The sequence below is a fragment of the Rhinolophus sinicus genome, chromosome 17, assembly GCF_057876585.1.
Source record: "Rhinolophus sinicus isolate RSI-liver-muscle chromosome 17, RSI-T2T, whole genome shotgun sequence".
NCBI classification, from domain to species: Eukaryota; Metazoa; Chordata; class Mammalia; order Chiroptera; family Rhinolophidae; genus Rhinolophus; species Rhinolophus sinicus.
In genome coordinates this window covers 135,333,971-135,357,613 of record NC_142517.1, presented here as the reverse complement: position 1 = coordinate 135,357,613, position 23,643 = coordinate 135,333,971, and the positions used below count along the sequence as shown (strand labels likewise).

Here is a 23,643-nt window from a genome sequence, read left to right as displayed (position 1 = left end):
TTGTTTGATTTTTATCTATCATTTATTTCTCATACAGTGCTTTGAGGTAAATGTCACATTTTGCTTTTAAAGATTAGGAAGTATTTGTTCAAGTTTGCCATGCTATGAAATAGCAGAGCTTCTTTTCATCCAAGTTTGGATCTGGACTTTTGACTCCAAAACTATCGTCTTTCTCCTAAATGTCCATTTCTTTCAAATAAGGAAACTCACATAAGCACACAGTTTGTGCATCACATTGTTTTCAATGTTCACTTAATATATACTCAGCATACTCTGCAGAGTTCATCTAGTAGTACTTGGGTAAAGGATAGGGGTTGGACCATGTCCTTGCCAATGATTTTATTGTTTATTCTGAAATATTAAGGGAAAACATTTAGAGATATGCTGAAAGCTTTATGAAATTCCAGGTCACTGGTAATAGAATCTCATTATTTTTATCGGAAAGGACCTCTGATATGTCTGATTATTCTATGGCAAAGTATAAGTTGCTCATCTTTGGAAAATTAAGGATTCAACGTTGGGCAAGTGCTTTGCTTGAGAAAATTATTTTTTTTAGTACTATTATCATATATCTGGATGAACTGGACTGTTGCGATGAGTTAAGCAGAAGCTAAAATATATGCAAGGAAGATGAATATGAATTATAAGTGTATTTGTTTATTTCTATAAAGAATGCTCGCTTATGTGCTAGGAAATTTTATATAATATATACATTTTTAATTGCAACACTATAAACCATTTTAAAAAAACATCTCTTCATCATATTGCTACTATATAAAATCTAATTCTCAATGTAACTTTGAATCTAATGGGACCCACTTCAGAGTAGATTTCCATCAGTATGTGAAACTGTTATGCACTTCTGCCAACAATTATTTTGTCACTGAGTACTAAAAATTCATTTATCCCCTCTATTTTGCAAGACACCATATTTAATTGTACCCGGTAATAAAATTGCTTAGAAAATTAAACCTATTGTGAAAATTGGTCCAGAGAGAATGAAAGAAATGAAAACAGGTCAGTAATAACAGTGAGATCTAAATTTTGGAAACAGGCCTTGAATTAAAGTAGAAATTTCGGATAAGGAACATCTGTTGTTTTGCCTATTTCTGAATAGAATTTTCAATTTCCATTTCACCCAGGAAGCCTTTTGGTGAAAGAATGTCAACATCTGTGATTTTATAAAAGAGCAAAGAAAAGAAAGCCAAAAATGACACCTATAAGTGCTTTTCCCTTGAGAATTATGTCTGTATAGCAATAGGTGCTAAATGAACATTACTTCCTATGTTTGCTCTTTGTCTTTTGGCCAGAGGGTTGAAATGCTATTTTATTGCACAGGTGTTTTCTTATATATATACTATATTCTAGTATACATAGGGAGATTGGATGGATGGGGCAATGGTTGTTATTTAAGTGAGACAGTTCATAACCTCAAGGAGCTTCATATCTGGTTAAAGGATGAGTTAACTAATTAAAATATAAGGCTAAATTAAATAAGGAGTTTAATAAGCGTGTCAACCACTCAGAAAATTAGCATAGGGAGCATAAGTTCTAAAGTGTTCCCTCGGGAGGAAATGGTAGTAAAGTCAATCCGGGTTGAGATATCATTCGGCACAAAGGTTTGGAGATTTGAAAGAGGACCAAGTAATGAGGGGTAGCTAGACCTTGTAGAAGAGTAAATTAGAAGGTTATCATGGCAGCAGATCACAGGTCTTAGACCAAGGGAGGAAATGTGATTGTGCTTTTCTTTTTCCTTCAAGGTAATGAAGACTTTTACAGATGAGTATAGATAATTCAACCTCTTTTGAAGAATCAGGTGGATATTTGAAAGTTAGATTGAATACTGAGAAATTATAAATAAGGGTACAATTAGAAAGTCATGGAAATATTCTACATCTGAAACAAGCATTAGACTAGAACAATAAGAGGTATAAGAAGGTGACAGACACAAAGGATATGGTAGATGTAGACGTAATTGAACCTGATAACTGAGAGAGAGTTGAAGTTGACTAGATAATTAGAAAGAGGTTGGAGACATTGATGCAGATGAAAATAAAAGAAAGAGGCTTGTTCCAGACTTTTCCCCAATCAACAGTGAGTTGTTTCTCTATGATAGGAATAATTATAGGCTTACGACATTAAGAGATATGAAGATTAGTGAAAATTTATAGTTCTGCCCCGATTTCCTCTAGAAAAAATATAAATGTGAGCTCATGCACATGTGGTAAAACTGACAAAACCAAGACCATGATAAACACTAAATTGTTCAGAGTTGGATTAAGAGATATGAAGATTAGTTAAAGCTTATAGTTCTGCCCCTATTTTCTCTAGAAAAAAATATAAATTTGAGCTTATGCACATGTCTTAAAACTGACAAAACCAAGAACATGATAAACACTAAATTATTCAGAGTTGGAAAGGCATAAAATTTATGAAGGTGAGCATAGATGGCTTTTAAAATATTTGTAATGTTCTGTTTCTTAAATTGGATCATGGTTTATGGATGGTTTATTAATCTGCATGCCACATGTTATATGTAGTTATATATACGTTACATACATTTATAATTCTTTTATATATATGTTATATATATATATATATATATATATATATATATATATATGTGTGTATATGTATATATATGTATATATACATATATATAATTTATCATAACTGCAACAAATTGAATATTTAATATTTACCAAGTTCCCTTGAGAAAGCTTTTCAAAAACTTACCAATTTTAAACTTTGCTCCTAAGAACAGAAAAATAATTGCTCGGAAACCCACCTCAAGTGAGTTTTGATTGGCTATAAATATCTACCCTCAAAAATTCTAAGACTTGAGATCCCCTCCTACCTCGAAGACATCCCTGAGTTGGGGCAAAATCCTTTGTTTTTGTGCCCACTCCCAAGATGCATGTGTCAACTGGTCCACTTTATGCAGGGGTGGGAGGGGGTGGGGAAAGAATAAATCTCACAGGCACAGAATTGACAACCAGTTCTTTTTAAAATTTATCTACATGTTAACCAATTTATGTGCTTACCCTCATCCCTCTTTCATCTAAGATTTTCTGTGATCATTTCTCTCTGAATTATATACTGTAATGTTCCTTTAGTAAGTATCTGTTAGTGGTAATCTGATATATTATCTGAAAACATATTTATTTAGCCTTCATTTTTTGAAATAAATATTTTTAATTGTGGTAAAATATACATAATATAAAATTTATTATCTTGACCTTTTTAAATATATAGTTCAGTAGTGTTAAGTACATTCACATTGTGCAAACGGTCTTTAGAACTTGTTTCATCTTGCAAAATTGAACCTCAACCCCCGCTTATTCCTGGCTTCTTCTTTCTTTGTCTATGAATATAACTACTCTAGGGACCTCATATAAGTGGAATCATATAGTATTTTCCTTTTTTTGAATGGCTGCTTTCACTTGTCATGATGTCTTCAAGGTTTATCCATGTTGTAGCATGTGTTAGAATTTCCCTTCTTTGGATAAAATTCCATTGAATGTATGTATCACAGTTTGTCTATACATTCATCTGTTGATGGACATTTGGGTCATTTCCACCTTTTGGTTATTGTGAATAATGCTGTTATGAATATAGGTGGATAAATATCTCTCTGAGATCCTGCTTTCAATTATTTTGGATATACAAGTTACGTACCACTTACCAATAGGGGTGCATTCTGAGAATTGCCTGGTTAGGTGATTTCATCGTTGTGCGAACATCATAAAGTATGCTTACACAAACTAGATGGCATAGCCTACTACTGTAATTGTGTGTGCTATACTTTATATGGCTAGAAGCATAGTAGGTTTGTTTACACGAGCATCGCCATAAAAAATGTAATTATAGTGTAAATTGTGATAATTGCCTTTTCTTTTTGTAATCCATGTGCCTGACTTAAACTTGGAATGCTTAAGGGACGCATTTCAAAGAGGTATCCCCCTTCAAGGGAGGCTATCTTGAATAAACACATGGCCAGCCACACAACTAGATAAATAGCCAGGCTAACTTCATGCAGTGACCCTCCTTCATTTATGAGCTCTCAGTTATTTCCATAACTGACCATTTGGTGTCTTTGTTTTGTTGTTGTTGTTGTTGTTGTTGTTGTTGTTTGGTTTGGTTTTCCTCTTCCTGTGCTTGACATTTTTGCTTTTATGTTTTAAATTCACCACTAAAGAGTGAGCCCTCGGAACCCTAGGCCCCCCACACACTGACCATAATAAGACGGGCACCTCAGGCCCATGCCAGAGCTCTCTCTGCCCACAACCTCACTGTGTCCCTCCTACACTCCAGAGCCTGTAAGCAAAAAACTCTCTTTCTTCAAAGTTTGCTAATGATTTTTGCTGAAGGGTGTCCTACAATTTTATTAAGAACCCCAAGGATCAGTCCAGTTGTAACATTGGTTTAGAAAGGGGAAATGTCTGTGGGAAGTTACCCAGGGCCCAGGTGAAGAGCCCACAGGTATTTCTAGCTGATAGTATTACTATGGTTAGACTGAGACCAGTACAAAATAGTAATGCCTTGTACCCGTACAATGTCACCACGGTTACAACATCACTAAAGCTACAATGTCACTAGATGATAGGAATTTTTCAGCTCCATTATATTCTTATGGGACCTCCTTAATGTGTGTGGTCTGTGATGACCAAAATTCTCTATGCAACACTTGACTATATACTCAGAAGTGGAATTGCTAGGTCATTAATTAATTCGATTTTTAATTTTTTTGAGGAACTGCCATACGGTTTCCCACAGAGGCTGCATTATCTCACATTCTCACCAACAGTACACAATTTGTCCAATTTCTCCACATTCTTCTCAACACTTGTTATTTTGCATGTGTTTTTTTTTGTTTGTTTGTGTTGTGTGTTTTTTTAATAGTAGCTATCCTAAGGTGTTGAGGTGGTATCTAATTGTGGTTTTTATTTGCATTTCCTAATGATTAGTGATGTTGAGTGTCATTCTATGTTTTTGTTGACGATTTCTATATCTGCTTTGGATAAATGTCTATTCAAGTCCTTTGCACATTTGTAAATCAAATCATTTGGGGTTTTTGTGGTTGTAGTGGTTGAGATGTAGTATGAAAGATAATTCTGTTCAGTACAAATTCCAAGTTCAGAGTTATTTTCTCTCAACCATTTTCAGATATCATTCCACTATTTTTATCTCCCCTTATTGCTGTTAAAAATCTCCCTGTTTGTCTAATTGTTATTATTTTTGGGGGGTGATGTCTTCTTTTTTCTTTAGCTGCTTTAACATTTTCTTTTTTCCTCACGACAATATGTTTTTTTTATTTTTTTATTTTTTATTTTTATTTAGCTACTAGAGGCTTCTGCTTCCTATGGTGTTATGTCTTTCATCAGTTCAGGGAGAAAAGAAAAACCCTCAAATATTATCTCTGACCATTTCCTCTAACCTAGTTTCTCTATTTCTTCCTTTGTAAACTCTGACTAGATGTGCTAGACTGTTCATTCTTACCTCCAACTCAATCTTTTTGTTTCTTTGTTCTGGCTCTGGCTAAATTCCTTCAATTTATTTTGCAGTTCACTACTTGATATGTGTCTAAGCTGCTAGTTAATCCATCTAATGTATTTTTTTTTTTTAACATTGTATTTTAAAAAAGTATTCCTCAGTTATTTTTGGTTCTCATTTATATCTTATGGAGATTCCAAAAATTAATGAATATGCCTTGCTCATTATTTCAAAATATAATTTTCTTTGAAAATATTCCACCCTTTTGTCTTTATCTTACACATAATAATTTAAAAACATGTAGGCTTTGGAGCTTTAAATCTGTGTTTATTTTTCTGTGTACTCTTTCTCTCACATCTCATTTCTTTGTGCGCTTTGTTGTGTGTGTGTGTGTGTGTGTGTGTGTGTGTGTGTGTGTGTTTCAATTTTCAGTCCTGATCTATTATGAACTCAATCTAGAAATTGTGAGGGCCTGGGTTGAGGAATATTTTTCTTTCATAAAGGATTGGAATTTGCTTCTGCTGGAGGGAAAATTAGTTGCTGTAAGCCAGGATTCACTTTAATTTGATTTCTCCCCTACCCAACCAATGAACCTTATTGATAAATCAGGTTTCTCTTGCCTGAATATAGACTTATGATTATAATTACAATTTTTTTTTGTACCTAGAGAAAGGACAGAGAACTAAGTTTTGCTTTTTATTTTTAAATTGTTCTCCTTTTTAAGTAGGCAGATTTATTTTTCCCCAGTCACCTGTCACTGAGTATTCAAACCCTTCTGATATTCCTGAGCTAATTCATGTTTATCCCTCCCACTCTTTGTGAGTTTAAGGACTGAACCCTCTTGAACTGAGCAACTACTGATCCTAAATCTGTAGATTTTTATTACAAGTTTGTGTTCCTATGGTTACACCAGTCTCTGTATTTCCATTTGCCTGCCTTTATGGTTTTAGTTAACATATGAATATGTTTTAGCACTTAGAGATTTTCATGTCTGTCTTTTGATCTTAACAATGCATTTAAAATTTATAATTTATCATGCTTCAGAGAATTTTATGGCAATGAAGGGCTTTTCAGAATATCTAATCCACCTTAGTTCAAGAAGTGAGAGTCCATGGAAATAGAAAAAAAATGAACTTTCTGAGAAATGTGTTCAGAGGTCTTGGTCTAACTTACTTGAACACAAGAGTTAAGAGTCAGAATTTAATATCTCAATATTTTTATCAAGGAAAAAATGTCATTAAAATGCTGTATGTTTAAATATGACATCACCATTCTTGTTAAATTTATCAGGGCACTCTAAAAAAATCAGATTTGGACATAAAGAGTGTTTTAAAAATAAGGCATACATTTTCTTTTAGACATAAAACTGATCATTAAGAACTCCCTCCAAGCTAGTTGGTGGAAAAAGGTAAGGATAGAGAACGAGAATTGAGAGTGCCTGAATATGTGTTTAGATACGTACAACTGAAAATAAACTTAAGTATCTTATGCCTGATATTTCTAGCTCAACTCACACATATCCTTAAGGTTATCATTCATCAGTTCATTAACATTTATTTTGAAGGCAATGTTGTACACGTTTGGGGACAAGAGCTATAAAGATAAATTAGCAAGGAGCCTTCCCTGAAGAAGAATATGTAAGAGTGGTAATATGCCAGCAAATAATTATCACCTTAGGTAGAAAGGCATTGGCCAGATATAATCCTGTTGAATTAGGTAGGTAGAGAAAATCTTTCTGGCAGGATAATAAGGAAAGTTGATTAGGTTTTTGTAATTGAAGGGTGACGTTGCTATCAGCTGGCCTATTTTTCATAAGGTTTAGGCAAGTGGAGCTGTAATAGAGTATGAGGTCCACATAATTCCTTATAGGTTAGAAAGGTCAGGACAAGTCCGGGGATCTGAAAACACATCAGTATGACTAAAGTGTAAAGTAATTGTTAAAAATAGTGAGAAATAAGGTTGGGAAGGTAGTTATATTCAGATTATATAGAAAGCCAGGCTAAGGAATTTAGACATCAGTTTCTAAGTGGTTGGAAGTTCGTGAATACCTTGGGGCAAACAAAGATCATAATCCAGAGCTCTCTAGTCAGAAAAATGACCTGGCAGCATCTACATCAATAGCTTGAAAAAGGAAAAAGACTAGATGCTATGGCAATGTTAAAAATAGAAGTAGATTTGAGAGATCATGAACCATACAATTGACAAGAACTAAATAGGTATTAATAGCTTACACGTAGCTATGGTTTCCAGTTTAACAGTGCAATGTATTTTCTAGGCCATATGATTAGTACTCAATCAGAAATGAATAAAAGCATTTTCAGCAGCAGAGACAGCCAAAAGGAAAAAAAAAAAATCTTTGGAGAACATGGATTAGAGGAAATAAAAATTAATTTGATTTTCTTCTTTTTTTTGCCAATAACAAGCAATCCAGGGTAAAAATGCAGAAAGTATTAAGTCCTTAGATTGGCAAAGTACCTCTCAACCCTGCACCAAGGTACATAAACACACATCATCTAATGTAATATTCACAGCAATCCTATGTATTATCTATAATTAGCTTAATTTTCCCAATAAGAAATGAAGCCAAAATTTAAGTGACTTGATTACAGACAAAAAATAGGCACTCAACCTAGAACATGAAGCCAAATCTTCTCATTATAGCAATACGGTCTCTCAGCAACTTACTAAGTCCAGAGGGTGAAGCAGAAGGAAAAGTATCCTGGGTGAGGCAATAAATGAGTATCACACATGACAGGTTTCTCTTTACAGAGGTGTTGTATTGCTTTTTTTCTTTACTTTTTCCTTTTTTTTTTTTTTTTTTCCCTCGAGGAAAGAGGGAATTGGATGAGGATAACTAAAAATAAAAGTCAATTTCAAGTTTGGGGTTTAGAAATGAAGTTCACATTCAAAATCCGTGAACATAATCAGAAAAATTAATGATGAAAGGTAACTTGCAAAGTGAGTGGATGTTGATTAGAAGAGAAATTGAAACATGAGGAATGTCCTGTAAGGGCACTGGGATTAAAAATAATTTAGAAATAATGAAAGTATTATTGCATAGGAAAGTAGGTGTGGTCGAGACTGGAGGACATCAGCCTGGGTTGGAGCCTAGCAGGCCTGCGCTGCATTTTAGAGCCCACTCAGAACTGCCAGGCCTCGCCGTCTTATTGTGCTCTTTTAAATTTTGAACTGCTTGGCACATTTTACAATCTGAAGTCTCCACTTTCAGGTGAAAACCTAGATTTCTGGTATCTTTTGGAAATGATCAATAGGAAGAGGTAGAAATTCGACGAGCTAAGTAGCTGCTGCTCTGGGATTCTGGAGCCATTTGGACTGGAAGATAATAGGGAGGGCGCAGAGGCAGCAGAACCTGGGAGCTAGTTAGGATGCCCAGAATCTCAGGACCCTTCCCAGACATACCGCATGAGAATCGTCATTTTAACAGTGTCCAGGTGTCTTGTAAGTTTGAGTACCACTGGTCCAGAGAACTCTGAAGGTACAGTATGCTAGAGAATATTCAAACTTTGTAAAATAAAGGCAAATGTCACAGACTGAACTGGCCTGCTTTATATGTTAATATGCTAAAAAAGATTTCCTAGTATCCATCATTCTTAACTGTTTATTTTAATTTGTTTCTTTAATTAAAATGTGAAATTATATTTGAGCCTAAATTCCATCTTTTTTTTTTTTTTTAAGATGCCTAATTGAATAATCAAGGAACAACACCCTAAATATTCATATTAGCTGTAATGAATGGAAACTTAATTAGATTTCAGTAATTTCTGTAAAATCCACGTTGGTGGGATGTTAAAAGGATTTTAGTTTCTTTGTCCATACCGCCATCAATTTTTGTGAATTGTCTGTTTTAAAAGATGTTCAAATCTGGTGGTTCTTTTAGGAAAGTTGAATTGTTTTATTTCAATTCAGAAACAAATTGGCACTTACAACCTAAAATAGTACAACCCACAAGTACTTTCTCCTAACTAGAAAGATGTGCTACCAATTGGAGAAGCTATTACTCTAATTTAAATTTTGGTCACTTTGGTCCATAGGACTCTCCTGCCTGTATCTGCTCCTAAGTGCTTCCTGGTGAATCATTGACTGGTAGTGTAATTTCAATGCTAATTGTTGTGTCAGGTTTTCAAATGGCTCAGCACTAAGACATTAATGATTATTCATGCCTTAAGAAGGGCTGATAAAGGAATGAGATTACAATGTTGTACAATTTTAGCTAACAAATTAAAGTGTAAATTAAATTTTCCCTGAGACAGAAAATAACTCACTTGGAAAGCCAAAAGAATGAGAAACTTCATTTACTTTTAATTTTCTCTTTCCTGTTTTACAGATATACAGAGTATCAGAGGGCTAGCAGTGGATTGGGTCTCACGCAATTTATATTGGATTAGCTCAGAATTTGATGAAACACAAGTTAATGTGGCACGACTAGATGGCTCTTTGAAGACCTCAATTATCCATGGAATCGATAAGCCACAGTGTCTTGCAGCTCACCCAGTCAGGGGGTAAAGTATGATTATTTTTATTAAGTTTTTCAAAAAATTCACACACCTTTGCTCTGATTTTATATAAAAAAAACTTTGTTTAACTTAGGGGACACATACGTATCATCCATACAGTCAAAAAAAAAACAACCCAAAAAACAAAAAAACACAACAATTATGAATATGCAAATTGTAAAAGAGATCCCTGGTTAGAGATTTCTGTTATCTGTATAAAATCAGATTTTTATATATTATTGTAAGATCTCATTACCTCATATTTTTTAGGGAGAGATGTGATGGTTGAGAATTTAAAAAAATGCAGGGAAAAGTCATTGATTTCATTTCAGACACAAATTAGTAATAATATATTTACCGGATGTTGATATTATGGTCACTCCTAATTCTCCCATTTTCTGACTAGTCATCATGTACCCACATAGAGAGCTTGTGTAGGGCTAAAAGAAATCCTTTCTCCTCAGCACTTGCAATGCGGAAGGTTGAAATGACTTTGTTCCCTTCTAAAGTATCTGATTTATCCAAGCCAAGCGGAATCAATACTGATGAATTACTTTAAATGGAAATAATGTACTGTAGTCATACTTAAATATTCAGTTGTGAATGTAAGAGGAAGAAGGAAGTGAGATAATTGTCCTTCAAGTACAGTAAAAAGTAAGAGTGGTGCTTTCTTCCCAGGCAAATATGTTAGGATACTGTCGACAGGTGTTTCAAAAATTGGGGGCCTTCCTGAAAATGATTAATCCTGAGCCAACGATTTACTTTGATATTAATTTTGTTCTTTAGTGTATGTTTCTAGTCAACAAGTAAGTCTGTATCTAATATTTTTAAATCAACATCTTTTTTGAATTAAGGAAACTCTACTGGACAGATGGAAACACAATTAACATGGCAAACATGGATGGCAGTAATAGCAAGATTCTCTTTCAGAATCAAAAGGAACCAGTTGGTAAGTTTTGTGGGGTTTTTTCGTTTTGTTTTGTTTTTGTTTGTTTGTTTGTTTTTGTTTTTTTTTCTCCCCAATACTTAATCACTGCAGTTTTTAATATGACAAATCTGCACTTGTACAATGTATCTTTGATCTGGAGGCGGAAAGAAAATATTATAGATTAGTAATAGAAATTAAATTAGGAATTTATCAATTTTATTGAGTCTATTGGTTCTATGTTGGGTAAGGAGAAAACATTCTTTTGTTCTGGTAAAGAAGATAAGTCTTTTGATAGAATTTTTACAGTATCTTAAGTACTCAAATTGCTTAAAACTTAATGTAATTAATAAATATCTTGTTTTCATTGATGAATATCTGATATGTTGCCAGTGGCAGTATAATGTAGTAAGACTCCCACTGTCATGATTGTGTCATTGTTAATAGTTACAATGATTTGATTTTAAATATTTATTATTTAGTTTTCAGCTATTTTTCATTCATTCTGAAGTGTATTTATTTAAGTTTGCTTTTCTACCTTTGCCAATGATTGTAAATTATTTGGTAAAATGCCACAGTGCTGACAGAGCTTTGGCTCATTCCCATAAAACATCTTTGAAAATCTTAAGTACAAAAATTATTCTAGAACATATGTTACATAATTATACATAGATATGTGCACATTATAATCTTTTCAAATTGTAATACTCTATCTTCACAATTCCTTATGTTTATTTGAAAGCAAGAATTGTCATTTGCTCATTTTCCATTTCAAACTACTTTTCAAAAAATCCAATAATTAACCTGAATTTTGATATTATGTTAAATGTGTAAATGATGGAATATACAAATTAAACTCAGAATTTTGCTTTGAATTGAATGTAGTATAGTTTTAAATCTATGAGTAAAATCAATATGCAATGAAACTTTTCAGCAATTTTATTCTTAATTTTAGAAATGTGGAAGTATACTTGACTAGCTCATTTTTAATAGTGATGATTTAATAAAGGTGTAGTATCGCCAATATTTGCAATACATAATTATTTTCATGTATAACCTCTGATATGATACTCTTAACAGCTCTTTTGTTTGGCCTGTTTGTTCTAAGATTTGATACACAATTGAAATTCAAAGTACTGTTAGAAATTAAAGCAAATCGAAATGCTTCCACAGAAGTGTGGAAGATGACAGAACAAAAGAAACAAGAAGCTCTAAAGATTAGCATCCATACAAAGAACTTAATTTGGACTGAACTGATTCAGTCAGCGCTTATCTGGAGTTGTTCAGAATATTTAATATGGGGAAATGAGTATGATAGAAATAGTATGAGCAAATAACGTCCTTACATTCTAATGTGCTGGCTATAGGTTACACTGGAATGTTACATGCTTGTTTTTATAATGGGGAAAAGCTTATTTTCTTTCATACTAAATATTCATCCCCGTACTCAAAGTAAATTAAAGAAAAAAAACTAACAACATATATAAGGAAAATTTATCAGTAAGGAATTAGTGTTACTATTTATGCATCGTAATTGGCCCCTTAGGAGTTATGTACCAAACGATAGTTTTGAGTGTGTATGGATGATGATTCAATATTTAATAACAAATATTACGTGTCTACTCCATGTCAGTTATTATTACATTTGAAAGTAATATTTAAATGAATTAAAAATGACAACTTTTAATTTTAATTTGTGCAAGATACTCTATTTTACCAAAAATAACTCAGAATCCTTTACAAACTATACCTTAAATTAGTGTTGATGAGTATGGCTTCTGAGTCATAAATTTATTCAGTAAACAGTTTTTTGAGTATAATATTTTTGTAGTAGGCCTATTGATAAAAATTTCACACTGTCCCTTTTCTTAAAAAGTATAGGGACTAAATCATTTTAGATTCCATTAAATTAGTGTAACTTAGTGACCTTGTGCAAGGTACTGTTAGCTCATGATACTTGTTTTTCTCATTTGTAAAATCAAGACAAAATTAAGTTTTCATGAGAATTGAATGAGGAAAACTTATGAGGGGAACATCTGGCCTTTAATAATAGAACCTGTAAGGAGTCGTAGTAGAAGGTATGCTGGTCCAGTAAACTGGAATTTGAATGATTTAATTGTCTGCAGTATTAAAAGTATAAATGAGTTCAGTGAAGAATAAACAGAATAGAAGCCATAGAAATGTAGTAGAGGAGTCCATGTAACCTGGTGTGCTTCTGAGATAAGCACATTTTTATGCAAATGTGAGGATTTAACTCTATAACACTATTATCTTGCTGCTAATGTTGAGAGGCAAAAGAGTTTGAAGTACCTATTTTCAGATCTTCCCAGCATAGTCCTTAGGACGAAAAGACAACTGGACACTCCCCTTGCTGCTATAGTTCTTCATGTAGTTTCCAAATCTGTGTTACATACAAGTTCCTTCTGGTAACGTTCTACTTATAACTAACTAATCATGTTAACAGGTTATAAGATTGATGGTTTCTGGGATGCTGAATGAGAGATGTATAATACATATGCATCCATATGTACAGACAACAAATCATTTTATCTGTTTGTGTCTCCAAAATCTGGATGCTCTGTGTCAAATGCCCAGTTTGTTGTAGCCTACCACACTTTGCCACAGATATCTTTATTTCAGATACATAAAGGAAGAAAGTGAGTAGATGAAGTCTTTCCCTGCCTCTATTCTTCCCTACCTCTTTACAATGAGCAATGTTTCTATGTCAGTAGATCACTAACATCACTCTTTGATAACATTCACCATCCTTAATGGCCACTGCAAATTAAGGTAATTAAATTGTTCAAAGTGTAAAGTACAAGAGGAAGAATGAACCTCGGGAACCTGGAAAGTAGGGACAACTTATACCAATTTTCACATTCACATAAAGCGTTCATTTTGCTGTGTTTGGCGGACAACGTGGTTGGGAAAATAAGTTATTTTGGGAGCCAAACAAATCTAGATTTGAATCTCTGCATTGATACTTATTAATTCTGTGACTTTAAACTTTTATCTAAGGCAGAGTTTGATTATAAGATGTTAATACGAACTTTTGGGGTTATTTTTAGAATTAAAGGCATACAAAAAATTGGAAAGAGAGTGAATCTTAATCAAAAGAGGAATGAGTAAATAAATGCAGTGGGTTTATGTGCTGAAATAGTATATATACATACAGATATGTTCATGTATATATGTATATATAAGGGCATAAATATGTCTCAAAAGCATTAAGCGATAAAAATAATTAGAAGAATAACATGGTATGGTACCATTTATAATTTTCAAAATTAAATGCACACCAGCCATTAATGTATATTGCTCATAGATGCATGTATTTATAAAACTGGAAAAAAATAAGCTGGAAATGTGCACACCAGTTTATTTTATAGCAGTTGTCTTTGAGAAGGAGCAATAATGACATTCAAAAGGAAACTTTTATCTTTACCAAAGGAGATTTAACTCTATTAAGATAATTTACTTTATATTTCACAAAATGATTCAAATGAAATTCAATAAAATGATAATACTGTTCAATTTTATGTAATGAATACACGAGTATTATTTTTGTCTCTCCTCTGTGTTAAACGCTGTCTCCTTAAAATATCCCCAAAACAACCTGTTTTCTAGACAAAATTGAGTTTTTTGCTTAGTACAATAAGGGAGATCATTATTAACTCATCAGCATCTTAGTAATGTCTCTGATGGTGTTACCGAACTCAAGGGGTTCATTTTGCCTGTGCAAAATGAGGTCAAAGGCGACTCGGACAGGAGTTTGGAGCAAAGAAAGTAGTAAAGGTTTCTTTAAGGCAATGGTATCAAGCCCAGAGACACAGGTAAGCTAGTGCTTAAAGAACTGACTCCCCTATGGCATGGAGGTTACAGATTGTATAGGGCAAAATCACAAGACGTCATGGATTAGGGTTTTGAGGTCTTGTTTTGAGCTGATTAGTCTGAGGTGAGGGTAATGGATCATTTTTTCAGATCTTGAAGACATGTCTGAGGTCTTTTCCAAGTCCCTCTGTCCAGTCTCATGGGAAAGTAGCCAGGGGGTCATTCCACCTTAGGGCTCAGGAGCTGCAACATAACTTAGGTCAAGATGTTATCTTTAGCCTGCTAGAGGTCCAGACCACGTGACCATTAGTCAGCTCAGGGCTACTGTCTTCTGCTGCCTCTGGTGTTGCTGTTTATCAGGGAGGAAGGTTTGGTCTCAGAGAAGTATATACAGAGGATGCCAAAAAAATGTATATACATTTGAAGAAAGAAAACAACTATATTAATTGTAATACTCAATGTATATCGATAACAGAAGATGAATACAAGTCACATTTGACTTCTGCAATTACAAGCGGTGCTCAACACTTACCATCCACATCCATACACTTTCTGATTATGGCAAACTACTGCTTGAGCATAGATAACATCTCTTAAAATGTGTGTACATTTTTTTGGCATCCCCCATATCAATAGAGAGGGATATGTATTCTAGAGCCAGGATTTAAACTAAATTTAATCAAAGTCCTAAGGACCCTAGGTTTCAAGGGGCAAAATAAAATTTGAAATAGTAGTTGAGATTTTGCAGAGCCTGGTTTAAGGCAGATATTTCAGTTGGAGTCTTGGTCAGGATTAAGGATCATTATATAATGATTTTTAATTGTTGGATCCAGAAAGAAGATTTTGAAAGAAGATGGTTCAAAGAGTCTGGAGGTAAAACTTGGCATTTGATGCTTTTTTGCTGAAGAGCTGATGGGTTATTCAGGAAGTTCCTGAAATGAACTATAATATTATCTGCAACACTTATCTTACTGGACAAGAGTTTCTTAGAATAGTAAAGTTATGACCTTGAAGTCAGTGGAATAGCAAAGCCACATTAACATAGACAATGAGATGTATCTTGGGTTTTAGTCTTATCTATAAAATGTCATCGATCCTTTTCTTCCCATTTAAAATGCATCAAAACTATTATTTTGTAAGAAAATGTGTACATTAATGTATTCTTTATCAGCTGACTCTAAAAAGTGATCTCTAATAGGACACAGTTGTGTCTCCATCACAGTTACATGAAAGAAACAGAACCTGTAGTGTGTGTGGATAGGAAGATAGATGGATACAGGGATAGATGGATATATATATATATATATATATATATATATATATATATATATATATATATATATACATATATATATCTCCACACAAATGTTGGCACACAAATGTATCTTCAATAAATATTTGTTGAATGAAGTGAGTACAGTTTTCTCTCCAATAGCAAGAGGCTCTTACAGGATTAAGTAAAACTAAGATTAATTTATATATCTTAGTTGAGTAAGATTACTTTGTTAAAAAAGTGCCTATTTGGTGATCTGGCTATAGATTTGTGTTGAATTTCATCCAATGTATCTGATGAGTAGGAAACAAATTAAAGTACTTTCAAATCCATATTTATAGCATCATTTTCTTAAAGTATGGAGTACAAAATATATATTCAGTGGCTTGCTTATAAATAAATGAATGTCTACCTAGGGAGGAAAAGTTGGAAATATTTGTTTTCTAACTTAGCTTTTCCATGTGTTCCTCTTGCTGTTTCTCCTCCCTCCCCCATCTAACCCTGTGGCCATTTGGCTCTCATTAGCACCTCAGAGATTTCTTATAAAAAGAACAGACAAAAATAGTATCAGTCAGGTTATTTACTTATTGACAAGTCCTTTTGGCACAGGCTACAAGGATGAAACCAAATTATTTTTAGAGTAACCCTCTTATCCATTTTGACTTGGATATGGTAATTTTTAATTTATCCTAATAGGCTAGAGAGATTTATATTTATAAATTAACTATAAAGATATTACAATGAATGAATCTATAGGAAAAAAAGTTCTGTCTATATTCAGTTTTTAAATTATGTATTTGTGAGGGATTGGCAACAGTTAAGATGACACCGGTTTCAAAAGTATTATAGGTGCTGATTTATAACTGTTGCATAGTAACTATTTTTGAAGTTATAATAATTGCACAGTGTGTGCTTGAAACATTTTCTTAAAACATATTCAGTAATTATATTGTTTACTAATTTACACAGAATACCAAAGTGTTTTGTTTTATTGTGTTTTTTTTAATGATTTTTTTTTTTTGATGTTATATTTTCCTCTCTTTATGGAGAGTTTAGAGCTGTGATGCAGATAAATAGACAAACTATTGTTTCTTGGTTTTATATGTAAATTTAAACTGCTACTTAGTGTAGCATCAAGGTTAAGATTCATAAGGAAACATTGAACATAGAAGAATCTTTGAAATACTCTCAAGAATGCAAGTCATTATAATCCCACTTTATAAAATTATTTTAGAACTATTCCCTGGAGATGATTTCTAAAATGGAACTTTCCAGTACTGTGACTGGACGTATGCAAGTGTGAGCAAAATAAATACAAACCTGTTTGTGTTGGTATACATGGTCAGCATACCAAGGAAACACTTACATACCTAGGAATGTTTATTACTGTGTTATTTACGCATTAATTTCACTGATATTTAGCACTGCAGGAAATTATTGTGATTGTTTTTTCATGATGAGTCTGTCTGGGTAATCTGTGGCTTAAGCTCCTGCCCACTGCTTTCCCTAAAACCATGTCCGTGAAGAAACTTACGTGATTAGGAAAGGAGGAGCTGATGTTCAGTTGATTTTTTTCCCTCATGCATGTTGTCAGATTATAAATTATTTTTTTCCAGTATGTTAGGAGAAAACACAGTATTCTCTCTGGGGAGGCGGGGAAGTGTCAACTGAAAATAATCATTATCTGTCACCCTTTATGGACCCTATATATATTCTCACCATGAAGCCCCCACGCATTTGTGTTTGCATACACTTAGCCTGGTATATATGATACAGTAAGACCATCATCACTTTGCAACAAAAGTAACATAATTATAGTGACTACATTTTAAGCAGTTGGAATATGTCAAGCACTTGCAAAATGTTTTGAATTAATCATCTCACAGTAATCATTTCTGGAAGGCTTTCTTATTCTTATTTTATAGATTCAGAAACTGAGGCTTGTTTAAAGAAGTTAGTTGCTTGTGATGAATGGTTGATTTGGGATTCAAATCCAAGTTTATCTGCTTCCAAAACCATATTAAATCCTAACCATTATGTCATGCCCAGAGAGGCTAATTTCATATAGTAATTACCTGACCTCAAGCAGAGATCAGGGAATAAAACTGGTACTCTTTCAAGCATAGAAAGCGGGAAATAAAAATCCAGACCTTGAGTACTCCTGAGAAATGTGGGCCCAATTACATACGACACAGCAGTCAGCTTTTCTAAGTAGCCAGGGGTGCACAAGACCCAATTTTACCTCTGTGCCAGTTGTGCCTCGCAATTAATTATTTCTGAATCTTCAAATGCTAGTTTTAAACTGCAATGTCACTGATACTCGAGGCTTTCCTGTTTGTGAAATTACTTTTATATTCTAATTCACTGGATTTCCTTTGCTTGTTTGCTGTTAAATCCATAAGTGAGATATACTTGAAATAGAAGTGAGTTATAATCTTATCAAAACTTGCAACTTGGAGTTTTATGAGTGTGTGTCACTGAAAACTAAGTAATTGTAGCCTTCAGGTAATTTGTGCTGAATAACTTTGTTTCTGTTAAATACAAATCAACCTTTCAGTTATCCATTGTTGAACTAAATATCCTCAATTAAGATTTATTGCTCAGTCTTGGATACATTAATTGCTTAAAGCAGTTTACATAACAGATGATTTTAATTTACTACTTAAAACCATTTCCATGTTTAAAATGTTTACATATTAGGAATCTTATCTCTTAAGCCTCAGAAAGCAACTTGACCTGTCAATAAGCATTACCCATTATGGTTTAATCTTAAGAATCTCCTGTATTACATATTTTATTTCTTTGATGTTTTCCCTTTATTTTCAGTGTAATCTCAACCCAAAATTGTTTTTACTCAACCTTCCCGTACACCTACTTGAAACCTACAAAGCGTTTTTTTACTATGTAATCATTTCAAACCATGTTCTTTATAATGTGGATTTTGAAATCTATTCATGGATAACATTCTTAAGTACTTTTACCACATCAAAAGAATTCAAGAGATATCATTGAGAAAAAAGATAAGAGTAAAACAAATTCCTGAGTATGTTTTCTTGCTTGATAATGCAGTTATTTTATTTATACATACCTATTACTCATCATAGTAACTTTTATGTATGAAGCACAATCAATATATAAGGCTGCACACTCCAAAATAAATAAGAGTAGGTTACAAAAAAGACCAGAAGAATTGACAAACTAATATTAAAATGACACATGCATTTGCACACAAATTATTTAAATTTATTACACTGTTTCATCTGATCATTCATGTACTCATTCTTTCAAATGTTAAGTGTAAAAAACAAAGTTTATTAAAAAAAAGTTATGAACTGTATACTATGGGTAGCAGACCCTGAAAATAAAAACTGGGACCGATTATAATGATGGTCATTGTCTAATAAAGGAAGAAGGCATGGAAAGATACAAACCATTTGATGAGATTTTTAGTAGAGTTAAAAAATAAAACACTTAATGTTGCTTGTAAGTACTATCTTCTAGATACCATACAGTTAATATAACCAGACACTACCAAAATAGAGAAAGCAACTCATTCTTTGTGGGGAAGAAAAATAGAGAGAAGAGTTGTAACCAAATTGGTGATGTTTTGAAATTGCAATTAGCTCTTGAAGAATAAATGCACTTCAGTTTTTGTGGAACTGATAGAGGAACGGGCTTTCCCTATTCTTAGCAGGAAGGAAACACACATAGTAGGCACAAAACAATGTGGTATGTCTTGAAGACTCTGAATGTTTCTGTGTGGCTAGGAAAAAAAAAAATCTTACATAAGTAACTGTTGAACATATCGACAGGAATTATAATTAAAAATATATATATATTAAAACGACACAATTCAGTGCTTTTAAAATATTTTGTTTTATTTTACCTATCAAGCTATTGAATGTAGTTTTGAAAAATTATAAGATTATAGATACTAAAGCTTTTAAAATGACCTTTTAGAGCAAAACACTTCTCAAAAAACAGCGTGTCACTTGTCCTGGCCTTTCCTGTATTTTTGCATGTGTTATTTTCACAAGGCACATGATTTTTGCCAATCATCAAGAACTTGAAATGTAGGGTAAATTGACCCAGCTACAATGATTTATGTGATAGATAATGGAGGAGATGCTGAAATTGTATCTTAATATTATAAGCAACAAGGAACTACTGTGTTTACCCGAAAATAAGACCTAGCTGGACAATCAGTTCTAATGCATCTTTTGGAGCAAAAATTAATATAAGACCCAGTCTTATAAGACTGGATATAATATGCTATGATATCATATCATCATATTATATCATATCATATCATATCATATCATATCATATCATATCATATCATCAGACTGGGTCTTATATAATATAATATTAGACCAGCTCTTATATGATATAAGATCCGGTCTTACATCATACGAAATCCGGTCTTATATAAGACCGGGTCTTATATTAATTTCTGCTCCAAAAGATGCATTGGTCTGAGCATCCAAAGAGCTGATGATCTGGCTAGGTCTTACTTTCGGGGAAACTCAGTAGCATCTTAACAAAGAACAATAAAATTTGTACAGAAGTTACAATACAAAGGAAAAGTGTGTTAGGCTTCCAAGGGATACAAACTCTGAAAAGGTTATTATATGAGGGAAACTAATGAAGATAAGGATAGATTTAGTAAGGTTTGTTATGTAAGTTTCTCTCACTGTCATTTCTGGGCTGATCAGAGCTTAGACTCCTCATGTTTAAGAGTCTAGCCTGCTTTTAGGCAAATAGTGGGGGAAGACAAAGTGCTTTTATTTCGCATCTGCTATTTCTCAATTGCCTTTGGTTCAAAATAATCCTTAAACCAAATTGGCATATTTTGGAGTGGTGTATTCTGATCTTCTACATACTCAACTAGTTGTTGAATGGTATGTTTTTCTTTTCAATTGACATTTTTATTAAGATTATTTTAGATGCATATGCAGTTATAAGAGTTAATACAAAAAGTTCCTATGTATATTTGATCCAATTTTCCCCAATTGGAATGTTATGTAAAACTGTAGTACAATATTACAACCCAGATACTGAACTTAATGCAATCCACCAATCTTATTCAGCTTTCATGTTTTACTTGTACTCCTTTGTATGTTTGTGTATGTAGATCTATATGATTTTATCATGTGTGAATTGCTGTGTACACTACCACAGTCAAGATACTGAATAATCCCAATGTAAAATGATACTCATATTGCCCTTTATAATCACATATACCTCACCTCTTATCACCCCTCCCCTTTTCCTCTCCATGCCATCTGTCTTCCACTTGTATAATTTTATCATTTTAAAATGTTACATAAATGGATTCATACATTACATAACATTTTGGATTGGCTTTTTTCTCTCAGCATTTATCCTTCAAGAGTTATTGAAATTGTTGCATGTATCCAAAGATTTTTTTTTTTTTCTCTTTTTTGCTGAGTAGTAAGCCATGAAATATATGTACCACAATTAACCGTTCTTCTGTTGAAGGGATGGGACCATTCCAGTTCTTGAGCACTACAAATAACTCTGCTATGAATGATATGTACAGGTTTTAGTGTGGATGTAAGTTTTCATTTCTCTGAGATACATTACCAAGAATGCAATTGCTGCGTCCTATAGTAACAGTATGCTTAGTTTTATAAGATACTGCCAACCTGCGTTCTAGAGTGGCTGTGCTGTGTTGCGTTCCCCCCAGCAATGTGTCAGGGATCCAGTTTTTTTCCCCTGCATCCTTGCTAACATTTAGTATTGTCACTATTTTTATTTTAACCAATCTTTTAAGTTTGTAGGGATGTCCACTGCCATTTTAATTTCTATTTTTCTGTGATGTTGAACATTTTTCATGTGCATATTTTCCATCTGTATATCTTCTTCTGTGACACACCTGTTCATTTTTTCCCCTCTATGTTCTAATTTACTTTTTTTAACTGCTGAGCTTTGAGAATTTTTTTGTTAATACTAGTCTTTTGTTGGATATGTAGATTGCAAATATTTTTTTCTGACACTGAAGCATGTCTTTTATTGGCTGTCACAGAAACATAGTTTCTAATTTTGGTGTGCCTGTATCATTGAGAGAATATTATAATTATGAATGAAGTACACAATATGAGTATTTCTCATTATTACATTATGTCAAATTCAATAGTTGTAGGGATTAGTAGAGAAATGGTTGAAAATTTTATTACAGGTTTTAGTTTGAAAGGGAAATCCAAAAACGTATACTAATAATAAATACCTAACATTAGCTGAGTGCTTTCTAAGTGAGCCAGATACTATTATATGAGTTAATTATTCTTATTCTTACAACATCACAATGGTGAAGTGAGTGTGAAGTCAGGTGATGGCTACCCATCCTTCTATTAGATGAGTCCAGACACACATAGACAAGTGACTGAAGGATGGCATCTTACATTTTTATGTTCACTTATATAGTGCAGGGAGAGTTCTTCAGCTTCCTCAGCATGTTTATTCTTTAACTTAGCAAACCTAAGTATTCTCCTGAGGGATAATTATGCCTCTTCCAGTGGACTCTGAAAAGATCTGCATTTTGGAATATCCAAAACATTATAATTGTTTGTCAGTGTGTTTTCAGTAGCCAGTTTCTATAACTTTCACAATTCCAGAAGGAGGAGTTATTTTCTATTGTCTGAAGACAATAATACAAAAAGATTATCTAGAAGAGTTCAGTGTCATTTATTACATGTGTCTAGAGGCCTTGAAGTTAATCATCTACACTTTACTATCCAGAATATGTCCGCTTTGCCATCTATATCTTAATATTTCTATTTATCTGTCTCCAGAGAACTCACCATCATGACACACTCTCCAGCAAGATTTAAAAGACCTGGTTGAACTTATTAAAAATTCAAGTTTGAAAGATTATAAAAATATGCAGCATTTAAAAGGAATTTCTTAAATATTGTATTCTAAAATCATCTGTAGTTTAAACAAAAATATTTATGCCTACGACCAATTCAAACCAATTAAATTAGAATTTCTGGGAGTGGGGTCCAGGATCAGTATTTTTAATAACTTCCTAGATATTTATAATGCACAGCAAGGAATAAAAATTTTAAAGTTAAATTTAATAAGTGATGGAAAATATTAGGAAGTTACTATATCTAGAAAGCCTTAATTTTAAAAATTCATTTTTTTCAATATATTTGCATTTTTGTTTTAATTCCACATTGTGTAGTACATTGAGTTAGTTTTGAGTCCTTTGAAAAAGAAATGAGACTTACAAAATCAACTTTCAAGTCTTAGTTGTAACATCATTTAAAACTTAATAGATTTATTTTTTTAGTAATACATGGAAAATATATTTAGATTATATTGTTTTGAAAATATATGTTTCTTACATCAATGTGTGGATTATTTCTATTATGAGAGCCATTGTATCATTTTGGCAAATTACATTGTATCATTTAGGAAATAAACTGGCCTATTTCGATCAGATGTTCAAATAACATAATAAATTAAGGGGAATCTTTGGCTTAAATTCAAGAAAAAAAGTGTTAGCATCAAAGCATATGGATTAACTGCATTTTTGTAATAATGGGAACTATAGATAAAGGTAGATTTTTCTTTTCATA

The 23,643-nt window shown here is 32.9% G+C and overlaps 1 protein-coding gene across 4 annotated transcripts in view; it reads left to right on the top strand.

Annotated features, from left to right (window-relative positions):
• The window catches only part of LRP1B (LDL receptor related protein 1B), a 1,805,568-nt gene that overhangs the window by 1,199,959 nt on the left and 581,966 nt on the right, over positions 1–23,643 (top strand). For all 4 annotated transcript variants that reach the window (XR_012497488.2, XM_074335779.2, XM_074335774.2 and 1 more), the window contains exons 30-31: positions 9,839–10,013; positions 10,862–10,956. Coding sequence is in view for 3 of the 4 variants with exons in the window: in XM_074335779.2 (XP_074191880.2) it covers positions 9,839–10,013; positions 10,862–10,956 (270 nt within the window). In the remaining variant the exon portion in view is untranslated. The remainder of the gene's footprint in view (positions 1–9,838; positions 10,014–10,861; positions 10,957–23,643) is intronic.